The sequence below is a fragment of the Podarcis cretensis genome (genome assembly GCF_951804945.1).
Source record: "Podarcis cretensis genome assembly, chromosome: 11".
Classification (NCBI taxonomy): Eukaryota; Metazoa; Chordata; class Lepidosauria; order Squamata; family Lacertidae; genus Podarcis; species Podarcis cretensis.
The window spans coordinates 59,669,550-59,682,722 of record NC_137180.1 but is presented as its reverse complement, the minus strand read 5'-3'; the positions used below and the strand labels follow the sequence as shown (position 1 = coordinate 59,682,722).

Sequence of the window (13,173 nt, the reverse complement as noted above, 5' to 3'; positions counted from 1 at the left end):
GATGCCTGTGCTCAGATTGAAAGACCTACATTGGCTCCCAGTACATTTCCGAGCACAATTCAAAGTGTTGGTGCTAAAGCCCTAAACAGCCTCGGCCCAGTATACCTGAAGGAGCATCTCCACCCCTATCGTTCTACCCGGACACTGATGTCCAGTGCCGAGGGCCTTCTGGTGGTTCCCTCACTTTGAGAAGCAAAGTTACAGGGAACCAGGCAGAGGGCCTTCCCGGTAGTGGCACCCGCCCTGTGGAACACCCTCCCACCAAATGTCAAAGAGAAAAACAACTACCAGACTTTTAGATGACATCTGAAGGCAGCCCTATTTAGGGAAGCTCTTAATGTTTGGCAGATTATTGTATTTTAATATTGTGTTGGAAGCTGCCAAGAGTGGCTGGGGAAACCCAGTCAGATGGGCGGGGTATAAATAAATTATTATTATTATTATTATTATTAACAGCAAAACAAAACATTTTCCCTTATTTGGATTTCTCCTCTCCTGTTAAATAGGTCAGTTCAAATAATCACTCACAGTGGAAGCTCTTTCAAATCTTGGTACTATTATTAATTTAATTTTTAAATTAAATTTATATATAAAAAAGCCCACACACTGTATTTTACTTTTAAGAAAGTAAAATGTTAAGCACATTCCCTTGAAACGCCAGCAACTGTTTCAAGCATACAGACTTCAGTTGTAAAGCTCAAGGCAGCTGTCAGCCTGTTCCTTTTTAATGGTTACAAATGGCTTTTGGATCTCCAAAGTTATAGGTGTAAAACGGTTGGTTCACATAATTCACAGAACTTTGGTCGGGTGCTAACGTTGGACAGGAGACACGCTCTGACGTCCACACAGTGGAAGTGCCAGAAATATTTCGGTCCAGTCCCTGAAACGCCCTTTTAAAGAAAAGTTCTTTAAACCATCCCCAAAGGCTCAGTCAGAGGTAAAGGACCCCTGGATGGTTATGTCCAGTCAAAGGTGACTATGGGGTTGTGGCACTCATCTCGCTTTCAGGCCAAGGGAGCCAGTGTTTGTCCACAGCTTTCCGGGCCATGTGGCCAGCAGGACTAAATCACTTCTGGCACAACAGAACACCTTGATGGAAACCAGAGCGCATGGAAATGCTGTTTACCTTCCCGCCAGATCGGTACCTATTTATCTACTTGCACTGGTGTGCTTTCAAACTGCTAGGTTGGCAGGAGCTGAGACAGAGCAACGGGAGCTCACCCCGTCGCGCAGATCCGAACTGCCGACCTTCTGATCGGCAAGCCCAAGGGGTTCAGTGGTTTAGACCACAGCGCCACCCACGTCCGAGTCTGTTCCTTGGGCAAGGCAGCAGGGATTTCGCACTGCCAAAAAACAGTGGTGAAATGCTAGCGTTGGGAACTGCATCTGACAAGATGAAGAAAAAAGAATTTTCTCACCCATCTTGTGAAGGTAACATAGTCTCTCATCCTCCCTAGGAAATTTACTTTAATTAGCCAATGCTTCAGCTAATGCCAACAAAAAAAACTAAGGTTGCTCATTTTCTACTTGCTGTAGGTTCGTTTTTGAGTGCGATTAATTTGACCTTCAGATGTCTCATTTTGTCCACATTGTGCATCCAACTGTATCTAAAATTTTGGCTGGCACGCTGCCAATTAAGAATCCACTTCATGCATCAAGTCTCTATAAGCTTGTGCCACAATACTCTCTGGTTGTGGCTAAATTGGCTTCCCCTCTGGGTTATTATTTTCTTACCATGTCTGCCCGCTTCTTCTCCACAGGTATTCCAACCTCATTTTGAACCTGTTCTCCCTCATGGTCGATGCCAACATCCCGGACATAGCTCTTGAGCCAGACAAGACTGTAAAGAAGGTAAGAATTGAATACAAAGTGTGTGTTCTACGAGATGTGCTCTGCCCACACAGAGAGGGGCTTCGCTCCCAAACCCATTTCATTTATTCTTCCCTCCATTGTGCTTCACTTTTCATCCCCCTGCCCCATTGTGTGTCAAAGTACACATGCACTGTTCCCATCAAACTGGGGTTGTTATATTTGTTGATTGAATTTATATTCCGCCCTGTACCCACAGGTCTCAGGGAGGTTCTTGAGATAAAATCAGAATGTTGTTGTTGTTTAGTCGTTTAGTCGTGTCCGACTCATTGTGACCCCATGGACCAGAGCACGCCAGGCACTCCTGTCTTCCACTGCCTCCCATAGTTTGGTCAAACTCACGCTGGTAGCTTCGAGAACACTGTCCAACCGTCTCGTCCTCTGTCGTCCCCTTCTCCTTGTGCCCTCCATCATTCCCAACATCAGGGTCTTTTCCAAGGAGTCTTCTCTTCTCATGAGGTGGCCAAAGTCTTGGAGCCTCAGCTTCAGGATCTGTCCTTCCAGTGAGCACTCAGGGCTGATTTCCTTCAGAATGAATAGGTTTGATCTTCTTGCAGTCCATGGGACTCTCAAGAGTCTCCTCCAGCACCATAATTCAAAGAAGAAGAAGAAGAAGAAGAAGAAGAAGAAGAAGAAGAAGAGTTTGGATTTGATATCCCGCCTTTCACTCCCTTTAAGGAGTCTCAAAGCGGCTAACATTCTCCTTTCCCTTCCTCCCCCACAACAAACACTCTGTGAGGTGAGTGGGGCTGAGAGACTTCAAAGAAGTGTGACTGGCCCAAGGTCACCCAGCAGCTGCATGTGGAGGAGCGGAGACGTGAACCCGGTTCCCCAGATTACAAGACTACCACTCTTAACCACTACAGCACACTGGCTCTCAATTCTTCGGTGATCAGCCTTCTTTATAGTCCAGCTCTCACTTCCATACATCTCTCACTTCCATACATCTCTCACTTCCATACATCATTCCATAAAATCAGAATATAAAACCACAAAACGCATAATCAAAATAAAGACAACAGCAACACAACAACACATTTAAAAAGGGCTTAGGGTGCCAATCAAGTTTTCCTCGCTTCTGCTGGTTCAGAAGCAGGGAACACACTGGCCAGGCTTCTCTGAGCTTTGAAACTCTTCCCAAGCTGAGGCCCTCGCCAGCCCTGCTCCACATGCCTCCTCATGTTGGAATATCACCTCAAGCCATGAAGTTGCCTCTTGCTTGCCTGCTTGGAGAGATGTGAAGGGGTTCTGTCGAAACCTCTGGCTTTTATGTGACTGCAGTGTCGCCCACAGTACAAAGGTAAGAGACACGTCCATTGTCCCACCCTCTTTTTTGCCTCTGGCTCTGCCAATCATTGCTGTTCCACCCCAGGAAAATCACCCAGAAGGAAATGCAGATCTCAGGCTGAAAGATGCTATTCCTGACAACCTTGGATTAGTTGGTTGTGGGGGTATCTGACTGTGTTCAAATGTTTTGAGATGCTCATAGTGTTTTTGAAAGTGCTTAGATTAGGGTTGCCATATTTCAAACAGTAAACCCTCGTTTAGATGTTCTTTTAATTTGTTTTTATGTCTTTTAAAGATGTTTCAGATTATTTTAATTGCATTGCGTTTTTTAAAATGGTATTGTTGTCTGCTGCCCTGGGCTGCTTTGAGAGGAAGGCCTGGGTAGAAATTTCATTGTTGTTGATGATGATTGTGATAATCCCTTGTGCGGCCGTGTGCTTGAACTCTGGCACACAGAGGACTCTAGCAGTATGAACTGGCCCAGGGACCCTTGCAAAGTGAGAAATGTAATGTTGGAAGTGATCCTAGACATTATCCGAAGGAAGTCTATAAAAGAAGCGGGAGGGCAGCTTGCCAAACAAGAGCAATCTCATCTCTGTCTTCTGATGATTCAGAAACCCATCTTATTCCAGCCTGGTCTCTTTTTAATTTGACGGAGGAGGGGGAATAGCCACTTCTGAAACCATTCTGATTTCTCTGGTGGGGGGTTTTACGTTTCCTAACCCTCGTCACTGCACTGAGATGCAGTCGTCAAGGATATATAATTGGTAGAAACCTGGCCATCAAAGAACGAAATTGGCAGTTGTTCAGGGGTCTTGCTTATTTTCTTTTCTTTTTTGTTTTTTCCTCATCTGCAGACTTCAAGTTCTGATTTACCACTTAGTTTAATCCCATTCATCTCTGTCAGGAGTTCAGTGTTGCTTGACGTGATGGTGTTTGTGTTTGGCCTGGACTCTGTCTTGCGAGCAATCTGACACTCTTCCTCTATCAAATGGAGAGTCTCTTCCTTTGTGTTTTTGTGCCAATTAAGGCAGAACATAACCGGCTTGTTATTAATATGTGGGCAACAGCTTTCATGTTTGATTTGGGCAATGGCGTACACGTTTTCGTGTTGGCTGGAGAGAGCCATCCATCCCAGTTTCTCTTTCTCCATTCAGACTACATTTCAATGTGCAATTTGCTAAGAAGCGTTTCTGAGGTCTTTCGAATGCTGCTTCTTCTTCTGAGTTTTGACGATCTTGTAAAAGACTCATCTTATTATATTATATCTATGCTTCTGCATTTGGAATCTTATTTATTTTGTCAGTCCTTCACATCACAGCCTTTTTTGTTCCCTTTGTTTTAATGGAGGTGTCTCCTTTCCATTTTTCAAAGTCTACTTTAATGGAAAGTCTAATAGAATAAATCCCAAAGCGCTTTCTTCAGGGGTGGGGGTGGGGAGAATGGAATCAGTTTGTGTGGTACCTTGTGATGCCTTTGAAGTTTTGTAATCAATTTCTCCCTGGAACAGTGAGTCGCTCTTGATCTTGTGTGACAATATGTTGTCTTAATGTCATAAGACTGAGGATCTGGAAAGGTTACTGATGTTATGATGTTGTTATTTAATTTCCATAGCTCTCCAGGCTGCACTTTCTTTTACAAAGTTTGATCATATGTGATTTAATTATTTTATTTTATTTTATTATTTATACTCCATCCATCTGGCTGGGCTTCCCCAGCCACCCTGGGGGGTTTACAGCACATTAAAATTGTAAAACATCAGACATTAAAAATTTCCCGATATACGGCTGCCTTCAGATGTCTTCTAAAAGTCAGATACAGTGGTATCTCAGGTTACAGATGCTTCAGGTTACAGACGCTTCAGGTTACAGACCCCTAACCCAGAAATAGTACCTCGGGTTAAGAACTTTGCTTCAGGATGAGAACAAAAATTGCGCAGCAGCGGGAGGCCCCATTAGCTAAAGTGGTACCTCAGGTTAAGAATAGTTTCAGGTTAAGAACGGACCTCCAGAATGAATTAAGTTCTTAACCTGAGCTACCACTGTAAAGGTAAAGGGACCCCTGACAGTTAAGTCTAGTCGCAGACGACTCTGGGGCTGTGGCGCTCATCTCGTCGAGGGAGCCGGCGTTCGTCCACCGACAGTTTTTCTGGGTCATGTGGCCAGCATGACTAAGCCGCTTCTGGCGAAACCAGAGCAGCACACGGAAACACCGTTTACCTTCCTGCCGAAGCTGTACCTATTTATCTACTTGCACTTTTGATGTGCTTTCAAACTGCTAGGTTGGCAGGAGCTGGGACCGAGCAATAGGAGCTCACACCATCAAAGGGATTCAAACTGGCGACCTTCTGATCAGCAAGCCCAAGAGGCTCAGTGGTTTAGACCACAGTGCCACTCGCGTCCCTACTCTTTTCGGTATATTGAGCCCCCAAACATAACCAATGCACACCAATAGCAAAAAGCTGGTGCTGAAATCACCATTGAAACCGCTGGAGTCCCCAAGCAATGCTAAATCTCCTTAACTTCCAAGTCCTGAAGGTGACGCTGGTATCTCAATACTCAGTGATCTCAAGGAGGACTTCCATTTCTCCCCAGTTCAGTAGCTCTTACTTTGTATGGGCTGCTCAGTCTGAAGTGAGAATGATGTCTTATAAAATCATCAGGTATTCTGGGAGAAATTTGAAACTGAATTTATATTATTTTTTTCCGCTCCCTGTGGCAAAGCTTTTCTTTCTTCAACCCTATCAGGAAAAATCTATATTTATCTAATGCTACAGTTGCATTGATTTTCAGCAATATCATCTCTCTCCCCCCCCCTTTTTGTTCTTTGTTACAGAAGATAATTTTCCATTCTTGGCACATCATTCCTATGAAGCAATGTGTTTGGGCTAGATCTAAATTGGGATCTCTTTGCTAATAAAGAGCCAGATTTTTCCATTATCTGTTTGATAGTATTTTATCACCCCTTGCCATATAACTGATTGGGGAACTTTTTTTCCAGTCTGAGGGCCACATTCCCTTCAGGGCAGTATTCCGGGGGCCAGATTCCAGTTGTGGGTGGCGCCGGAGGCAAAAGTGGGTGGAGCAAATAAATGTGAATTTTGCCTTTGTTTCTTAAGCCATCCATCTCTGTCCTCCATCTAGGCAAACTCATTGTTGGTTGTTGTTGTTTAGTCGTTTAGTCGTGTCCGACTCTTCGTGACCCCATGGACCAGAGCACGCCAGGCACTCCTGTCTTCCACTGCCTCCCGCAGTTTGGTCAAACTCATGCTGGTAGCTTTGAGAACACTGTCCAACCATCTCGTCCTCTGTTGTCCCCTTCTCTTTGTGCCCTCAGTCTTTCCCAGCATCAGGGTCTTTTCCAGGAAGTCTTCTCTTCTCATGAGGTGGCCAAAGTCTTGGAGCCTCAGCTTCACAATCTGAGCACTCAGGGCTGATTTCCTTCAGAATGGAGAGGTTGGATCTTCTTGCAGTCCATGGGACTCTCAAGAGTCTCCTCCAGCACCAGAATTCAAAAGCATCAATTCCTCATTGTTATAAGAGACTATTCTGGTGCTTTGTAAACAAGGCAGCTCTCGTGAGTTGAGTCGAGAGCGGAGACAGTTGCCTTAAACTTCTCCTGGCTGAAGTGGGCAGCTTTGCTCAAACTCATTTAAACAAGATAACGCCACGTACATTGTGTTGAGGAGAATTTAAACAGATGTTTTCAGTGTCTTGATTGATTTTCGTCTTGTCCCCCCGTCCCCCTCCTCAAAGCTTTAAACAAGAAATCCATATATATTTCGAGAAACTCAAACAAGATAAGGATCCATTTTGCCTTGACCTGTAAAATTAAATTACCTGTCGGTGCTTCAATGAAGTCAATAGCCCATTTTCAGCCATAATATCATTTTCATGGAAGGCTTGGGGGCGAAGACTTGTAAAGTACGCTATGTTTGCCTGGCTACAAGACAAACGCTGCTATTTGCTTTATGCAGATGGGTGTTCTAAGTCAATTTTCTCATCTCCTGGTGCAAGTGCTCTCTAAAGGATGACAGAAAAGGGAAACAGAGAATGGCTGAAATTCATTATTTTAAACAATAAGATAAAATAAAATCCTGCGACTCCAGGTGCTTGGAGGACTCTTCAGAAACTTCAGTTGCAGGTTTGACCAGGGCCCATTTTTCAGGTGATATATTTCTGATGTTGCACAACTTTCACTCATGTAGATTCATAATGCCTTTATACAAATATATGGTGTGGCTGCATTTGAAATACAGTGTATAGTTCTCACCTCAAGCATATATACATATATATGTGTGTCGTATTTTTCGCTCTATAGGACGCACCAGACCATAGGACGCACCGGACCATAGGAGGGGGAGAATGGGGGGGGGGATTTTCTCGTTCTCCCCCTCTAAAACAAGGTGCGTTCAAGAGCAGGTCGGGCAACAGCGCAAAGGCTGTGTGCAGCCTTGCCGCTGCCCCCTGAGCTTTGGGGCTGGCGGTGGGGGGAAGCGCTGCTTTCCCCCACCGCCTGCCTCAAAGATCCCTGAAGCCTTTGGAGCGCAGCTGCACTCGAAAGGCTTGAGGCTTCGGGGACATCCTTTGTAGCCTCCACAGGGCAGCGGGGTGAAGGTACCCCACTGCCCCGCGGAGGCTTGCCGCAGCCATCCCGAAGCTAGAACAGCGAGACGGCAGCACAGCGCCCCGTCTCGCTGTTTTGGCTTTGGGCTGCAGCAGTTATCCGCAAGCCTTGGGAGCCCAGCAGGAACTCCCACCGGGCTCCCAAGGCTTGCGGATATCTGCCCCAAGCCCGGGGTGCGCAGCGCTGCGCTCTCCGGGCTTCGGGCTGCAGGCTGCTATCCGCAAGCCTTGGTAGCCCAGTAGGAACTCCCGCCGGGCTTTGAAGGCTTGCGGATAGCTTCTTGAAGCCTGGAGAGCGAGAGGGGTTGGTGCGCACCGACCCCTCTCGCTCTCCAGGCTTCAGAGAAAGCCTGCATTCGCTTCATAGGATGCACACACATTTCCCCTTCATTTTTGGAGAGGAAAAATTGTGTCCTATAGAGCGAAAAATACGGTGTGTGTGTGTGTGTGTGTGTGTATATATATATATATATATATATATATATATATATGAGATATCTGTTTTTCCCCAGTTATATTTTATTAAGCTTCAGCATGTTTAACATCTACAGTCATAATTTCATCTTTCCTCTTATTTTTGTCGACTTTCCTCCCCATTTTCCACAGAGTTGTTTTTTCTCCCCTCCTGCTGCTGTTCTATCAAATCATAGCCACAAATATCATAATCTAATTACTTCCGTTGCTCATGACTCAAATCCTGCTCACAAGTTCATCATCCTATAATGTTTCTTTAAATAGTCCAAAAAGGTGTTTGCATAATTTCTAGACCACCCTTCATTCAAGAATCACAAGGTGGTTTACAATATAAAAACTCAAACATACATAACATTCTTCTTCTTCTTCTTCTTTGGCGATCACTCGTAGCTGAGTAAGATTGTCTTCCATAAACAGGGTTTTAACAGTGAGTCCGTAAGTGGCTGTGGAAGCCAATTCTGGATCCACATGTCCTTCCACAGTGGGGACTTAGGTTTCCGGGCAGGAGTTGATCACGGTGAGGGTTTGCCAAGCGTCCCTTCCTCCTGGCACTTTTCTTCCCTGCGTCCTGAGTTTGAGTGTCTTCAAAGCCCATGGCACCTTTGGTAAAGGCTGTTCTCCATTTGTAGCACTCACAGGCAAGTGTTTTCCCAATTGTTGGTGTTTATACTACATTTATTTTAGATTTGCCTTGAGAAAGGTTGCATTGTTTGGGACTTTTCCATTTATAGAAAAGACAAGTAAGGCATGGTTTATAATTTTATACTTTATAAAATTATGCCTGGCCCGTTTTCGGACTACAGTGGTACCTTGGGTTACAGATGCTTCAGGTTACAGACTCCATTAACCCAGAAATAGTACCTCGGGTTAAAAACTTTGCTTCAGGATGAGAAAAGAAATCTGGCGGCGCGGTGGTAGTGGGAGACCCCATTAGCTAAAGTGGTGCTTCAGGTTAAGAACAGTTTCAGGTTAAGAACAGACCTCCAGAACGAATTAAGTTCTTAACCAGTACAATGAATTTGCAAGCAAGATTTGAACTATGAGCAACATAAGGAACTAGAGATTATTGTATTATTGTTATGATATAAGAGAGAGAAGATAGGATGCAGCAAGAGGGAGTAATAAATAAATAAAAAACACCACAAAAATGGGGTGGGAAGTCGACAAAGCAAAGCAAAAGATATTATGTATTGGAATGTATATGTGATTATTATTATTATTATTGAAAATTTAATACAGTGGTGCCCCCGCAAGACGAATGCCTCGCAAGACGGAAAACCCGCTAGACGAAAGGGTTTTCCATTTTGGAGGCGCTTCGCAAAACGAATTTCCCTGTGGGCTTGCTTCGCAAGACGAAAATGTCTTGCGAGTTCCTGCGGGGTTTTTTCCCTCCCCCCCCCTTTTCCTAAGCCGCTAAGCTGCTTATCAGCTGATCCGCTGATAAGCCGTTTAACAGCTGATCGCTAAAATCCGCTAAACTGCTAATAGCGCTAATCCGCTAAGCTGTCAATGGGCTTGCTTCGCAAGACGAAAAAACCGCTATACGAAGAGCCTCACGGAATGGATTAATTTCGTCTTGCGAGGCACCACTGTAAAATATGACTGAAATAAAATTATTCATGTCATGGAGAAAGTGGATTGAGAGAAAAGTTTTTTCTCCCTCTCTACAATTTGTGGACATACAGTGAAGCTGGAAGTTGGAGGGCAGATAAGAGAAAGTGCTTAGTCATGCAATACATTGTTAAACTACAGAACTCCTTGCCACAGGAGATAGTGATGGCCACCAACTTGGATGGCTTTAAAAGCGGATTGGACTAATTCATGGAGGAGAGGGCTATCAGTGGCTACTGGCCAGGATGTCAGAGGCAATATGTCTCTGAATACCAGCTGCTGGGGGTTCGCAGGTGGGCAGACTGCTGCCCCATAAACAGCAGCCCCTTTCATCGTTTTGACTCCAACCCCTGACGTGGAGGTCCCCTCTTGCTATCGCACTGTCAGAGCTGAGCAGATCCCTTTAAAATATAAGGACAGGGTCATAAACATCAACACTAAAAAAAAGAAAACAGTAGATTTCTATTGCAATTACCGTATTTTTCGCCCTATAGGAAGCACTTTCCCCCCTCCAAAAATGAAGGGGAAATGTGTGTGCGTCCTATGGGGCGAATGCAGGCTTTTGGTGAAGCCTGGAGAGCGAGAGGGGTCGGTGCACACTGACCCCTATCGCTCTCCAGGCTTCGCGGACCTCTCCGCAAGCAGCGGGAGCGCTCCCGCTGCTTGTGGAGAGTTGCTTGCATGCTGAAGCCTGCGCGCGCCGAGCTCAGCGCGTCCAGGCTTCACGGACCTCTCCGCAAGCAGCGGGAGCCAGCGCTGGGCTCCCACAGCTTGTAGAGAGCTGCCTGTTTGGGGGCTGGGGTCGGGGGAAGCTCGGGCAGGCCTCCCCCGCCCCAGCCCCAGGCCTGGGGGGGAAATATTCTTTTTTTCCTTTATTTCCCCCCCCAAAAAAAAAAAACAAAAAAAAAACCAACTAGGTGCGCCTTATGGGACGGTGCGACCTATAGGGCGAAAAACCCGGTATTTGGAAAGGGATAATATCAAGATGATTAGAAGATGGCAATTTGGGGAGGGGGGGACCTGAGTATGTAGTGTGTAAGAACAGCTTACTGTATGTTCTTTGGTTATTTTTAATGAAGATACAGTTGCTATAGTGATCCAACGCAGAGAAATATTTTGGTAGACAAAACCCTACATCACTCTTAAGTATCTGTGAGTATAAATTAGCCTATTTATGGAGACAAAGGCAGGAGAATGACAGAAGTATGTCGGAGAGGACTGCTTTTGTACTGAAGCTGTTCAAAATCATCTTACCCTTAAGCTTTAAACACCAACAGAGTAAAGATCGTGAATAAATTAGAGCTCTCCGTTTCCTACGATTGTTACAGCACAGGGGAAGCCTTTATCAATGGAGAGGTGTGTAAAAAGGGCAAGGCCTCCATTTGATTATTACTATAAATTAAGGTAAAGGTAAAGGTACCCCTGCCCATACGGGCCAGTCTTGACAGACTCTGGGGTTGTGCGCCCATCTCACTTAAGAGGCCAGGGGCCAGCGCTGTCCGGAGACACTTCCGGGTCACGTGGCCAGCGTGACATCGCTGCTCTGGCGAGCCAAAGCCGCACACGGAAACACCGTTTACCTTCCCGCTGGTAAGCGGTCCCTATTTATCTACTTGCACCCGGAGGTGCTTTCGAACTGCTAGGTTGGCAGGCGCTGGGACCGAGCAGCGGGAGCGCACCCCGCCGCAGGGATTCGAACCGCCGACCTTTCGATCGGCAAGCCCTAGGCGCTGAGGCTTTAACCCACAGCGCCACCTGCGTCCCATTACTATAAAGTAGTTGTGTTTAAATTGAACCATGATTTTAAAAGATTTTGTCATGTTGCCCTTAACAACAACCTTGTGAGGCAGGCAGGGCACTTTTGCTCGCATTTTACTGGTGCGTGCTTAGAGACCCATGGGCTGGATTGAGAAAATACCTGCCCTCGGATCCATTTCCATGTATTGTGAAATTGCTTTGGGATGTTTTATGGGCAGCCAAAGAAAGGGTGCTTGGAGAGTGTCCATGCCATGTGTGGCATGGCTTATGAGCAGAAAAGGATAAGCAAAGCCGGGCTTTCCTCAGCAGATGCTAAGCTGCAGAGATGCTCTTCCATTTAGTAAAGGTAAAGGGACCCCTGACCATTAGGTCCAGTCACAGACAACTCTGGGGTTGCGGCGCTCATCTCGCTTTACTGACCGAGGGAGCCGGCGTAAAGCTTCCGGGTCATGTGGCCAGCATGACTAAGCCGCTTCTGGCGAACCAGAGCAGTGCTCGGAAACGCTGTTTACCTTCCTGCCGGAGTGGTACCTATTTATCTACTTGCACTTTGACGTGCTTTCGAACTGCTAGGTTGGCAGGAGCAGGGACTGAGTAATGGGAGCTCACCCCGTCGTGGGGATTTGAACCACCGACCTTCTGATTGGCAAGTCCTAGGCTCTGTGGTTTAACCCACAGCACCACCCGCGTCCCTTAACCACCAGCTAGTTCCTCAAAATTGGTACGTGCAAAAACGTTCCCCATTTAACATTGCATGCAGAAGTTCCTGGATTCAGCCCCCATCACCTTCAGGTACGACTGGGGAAATTTCCCCTACCTGAAACCTTGGGGAGGCAGTCAGTCCAGACAGTCTAAGCTTAGATGGACTACTGGTTAGACTCAGGAGAAGGCAGCTTTTTCCCTAAACATCCTCCTGGAAAAGAATGTGTTGTTTCTAATAATAATAATAATAATTATTATTATTATTATTATTATTTATTTATTTGTACCCCGCCCATCTGGCTGGGTTTCCCCAGCCACTCTGGGCGGCTTCCACAGAAACCAAAAATACACTAAAATTACACATTAAAAACCTCCCTGAACAGGGCTGCCTTAAGATGTCTTCTGAATGTCAGGTAGTTGTTTATTGCTTTGACATCTGATGGGAGGACGTTCCACAGGGAGGGTGCCACTACCGAGAAGGCCCTCTGCCTGGTTCCCTGTAACTTGGCCTCTCGCAGTGAGGGAACCGCCAGGAGGCCCTCGGTGCTGGACCTCAGTGTCCGGTCAGAAAGATGGGGGTGGAGATGCTCCTTCAGGTATACTGGACCTTGCAAAAGAAGTTTTCCAGCACTTCTCCTTTTTTACCAAAAAAATTAAAAGAAATTCAGCCAACGCTGCCTTGGGTGAGGAAGTCGATGCAGCTATTTGCAAATATCCCCTTTGTTTCTGCTTTGTCTCCCTCCCCAGCTTCCAAGATGGATAATGGTTCGGATGATAATAACTACAGAATATTTTTGTGTGTTGGAGATGAAAGTGCTTGGGGGCACTTGGCAGTATTGTTCTCTAG

At 45.9% G+C, this 13,173-nt stretch overlaps 1 protein-coding gene across 2 annotated transcripts in view; it reads left to right on the top strand.

Moving 5' to 3' along the window:
• Positions 1–13,173, top strand: part of PIK3C3 (phosphatidylinositol 3-kinase catalytic subunit type 3) — a 123,916-nt gene that overhangs the window by 81,973 nt on the left and 28,770 nt on the right. For both annotated transcript variants that reach the window (XM_079994778.1, XM_079994777.1), the window contains one exon: positions 1,761–1,851. In XM_079994778.1, the coding sequence (XP_079850904.1) occupies positions 1,761–1,851 (91 nt within the window). The remainder of the gene's footprint in view (positions 1–1,760; positions 1,852–13,173) is intronic.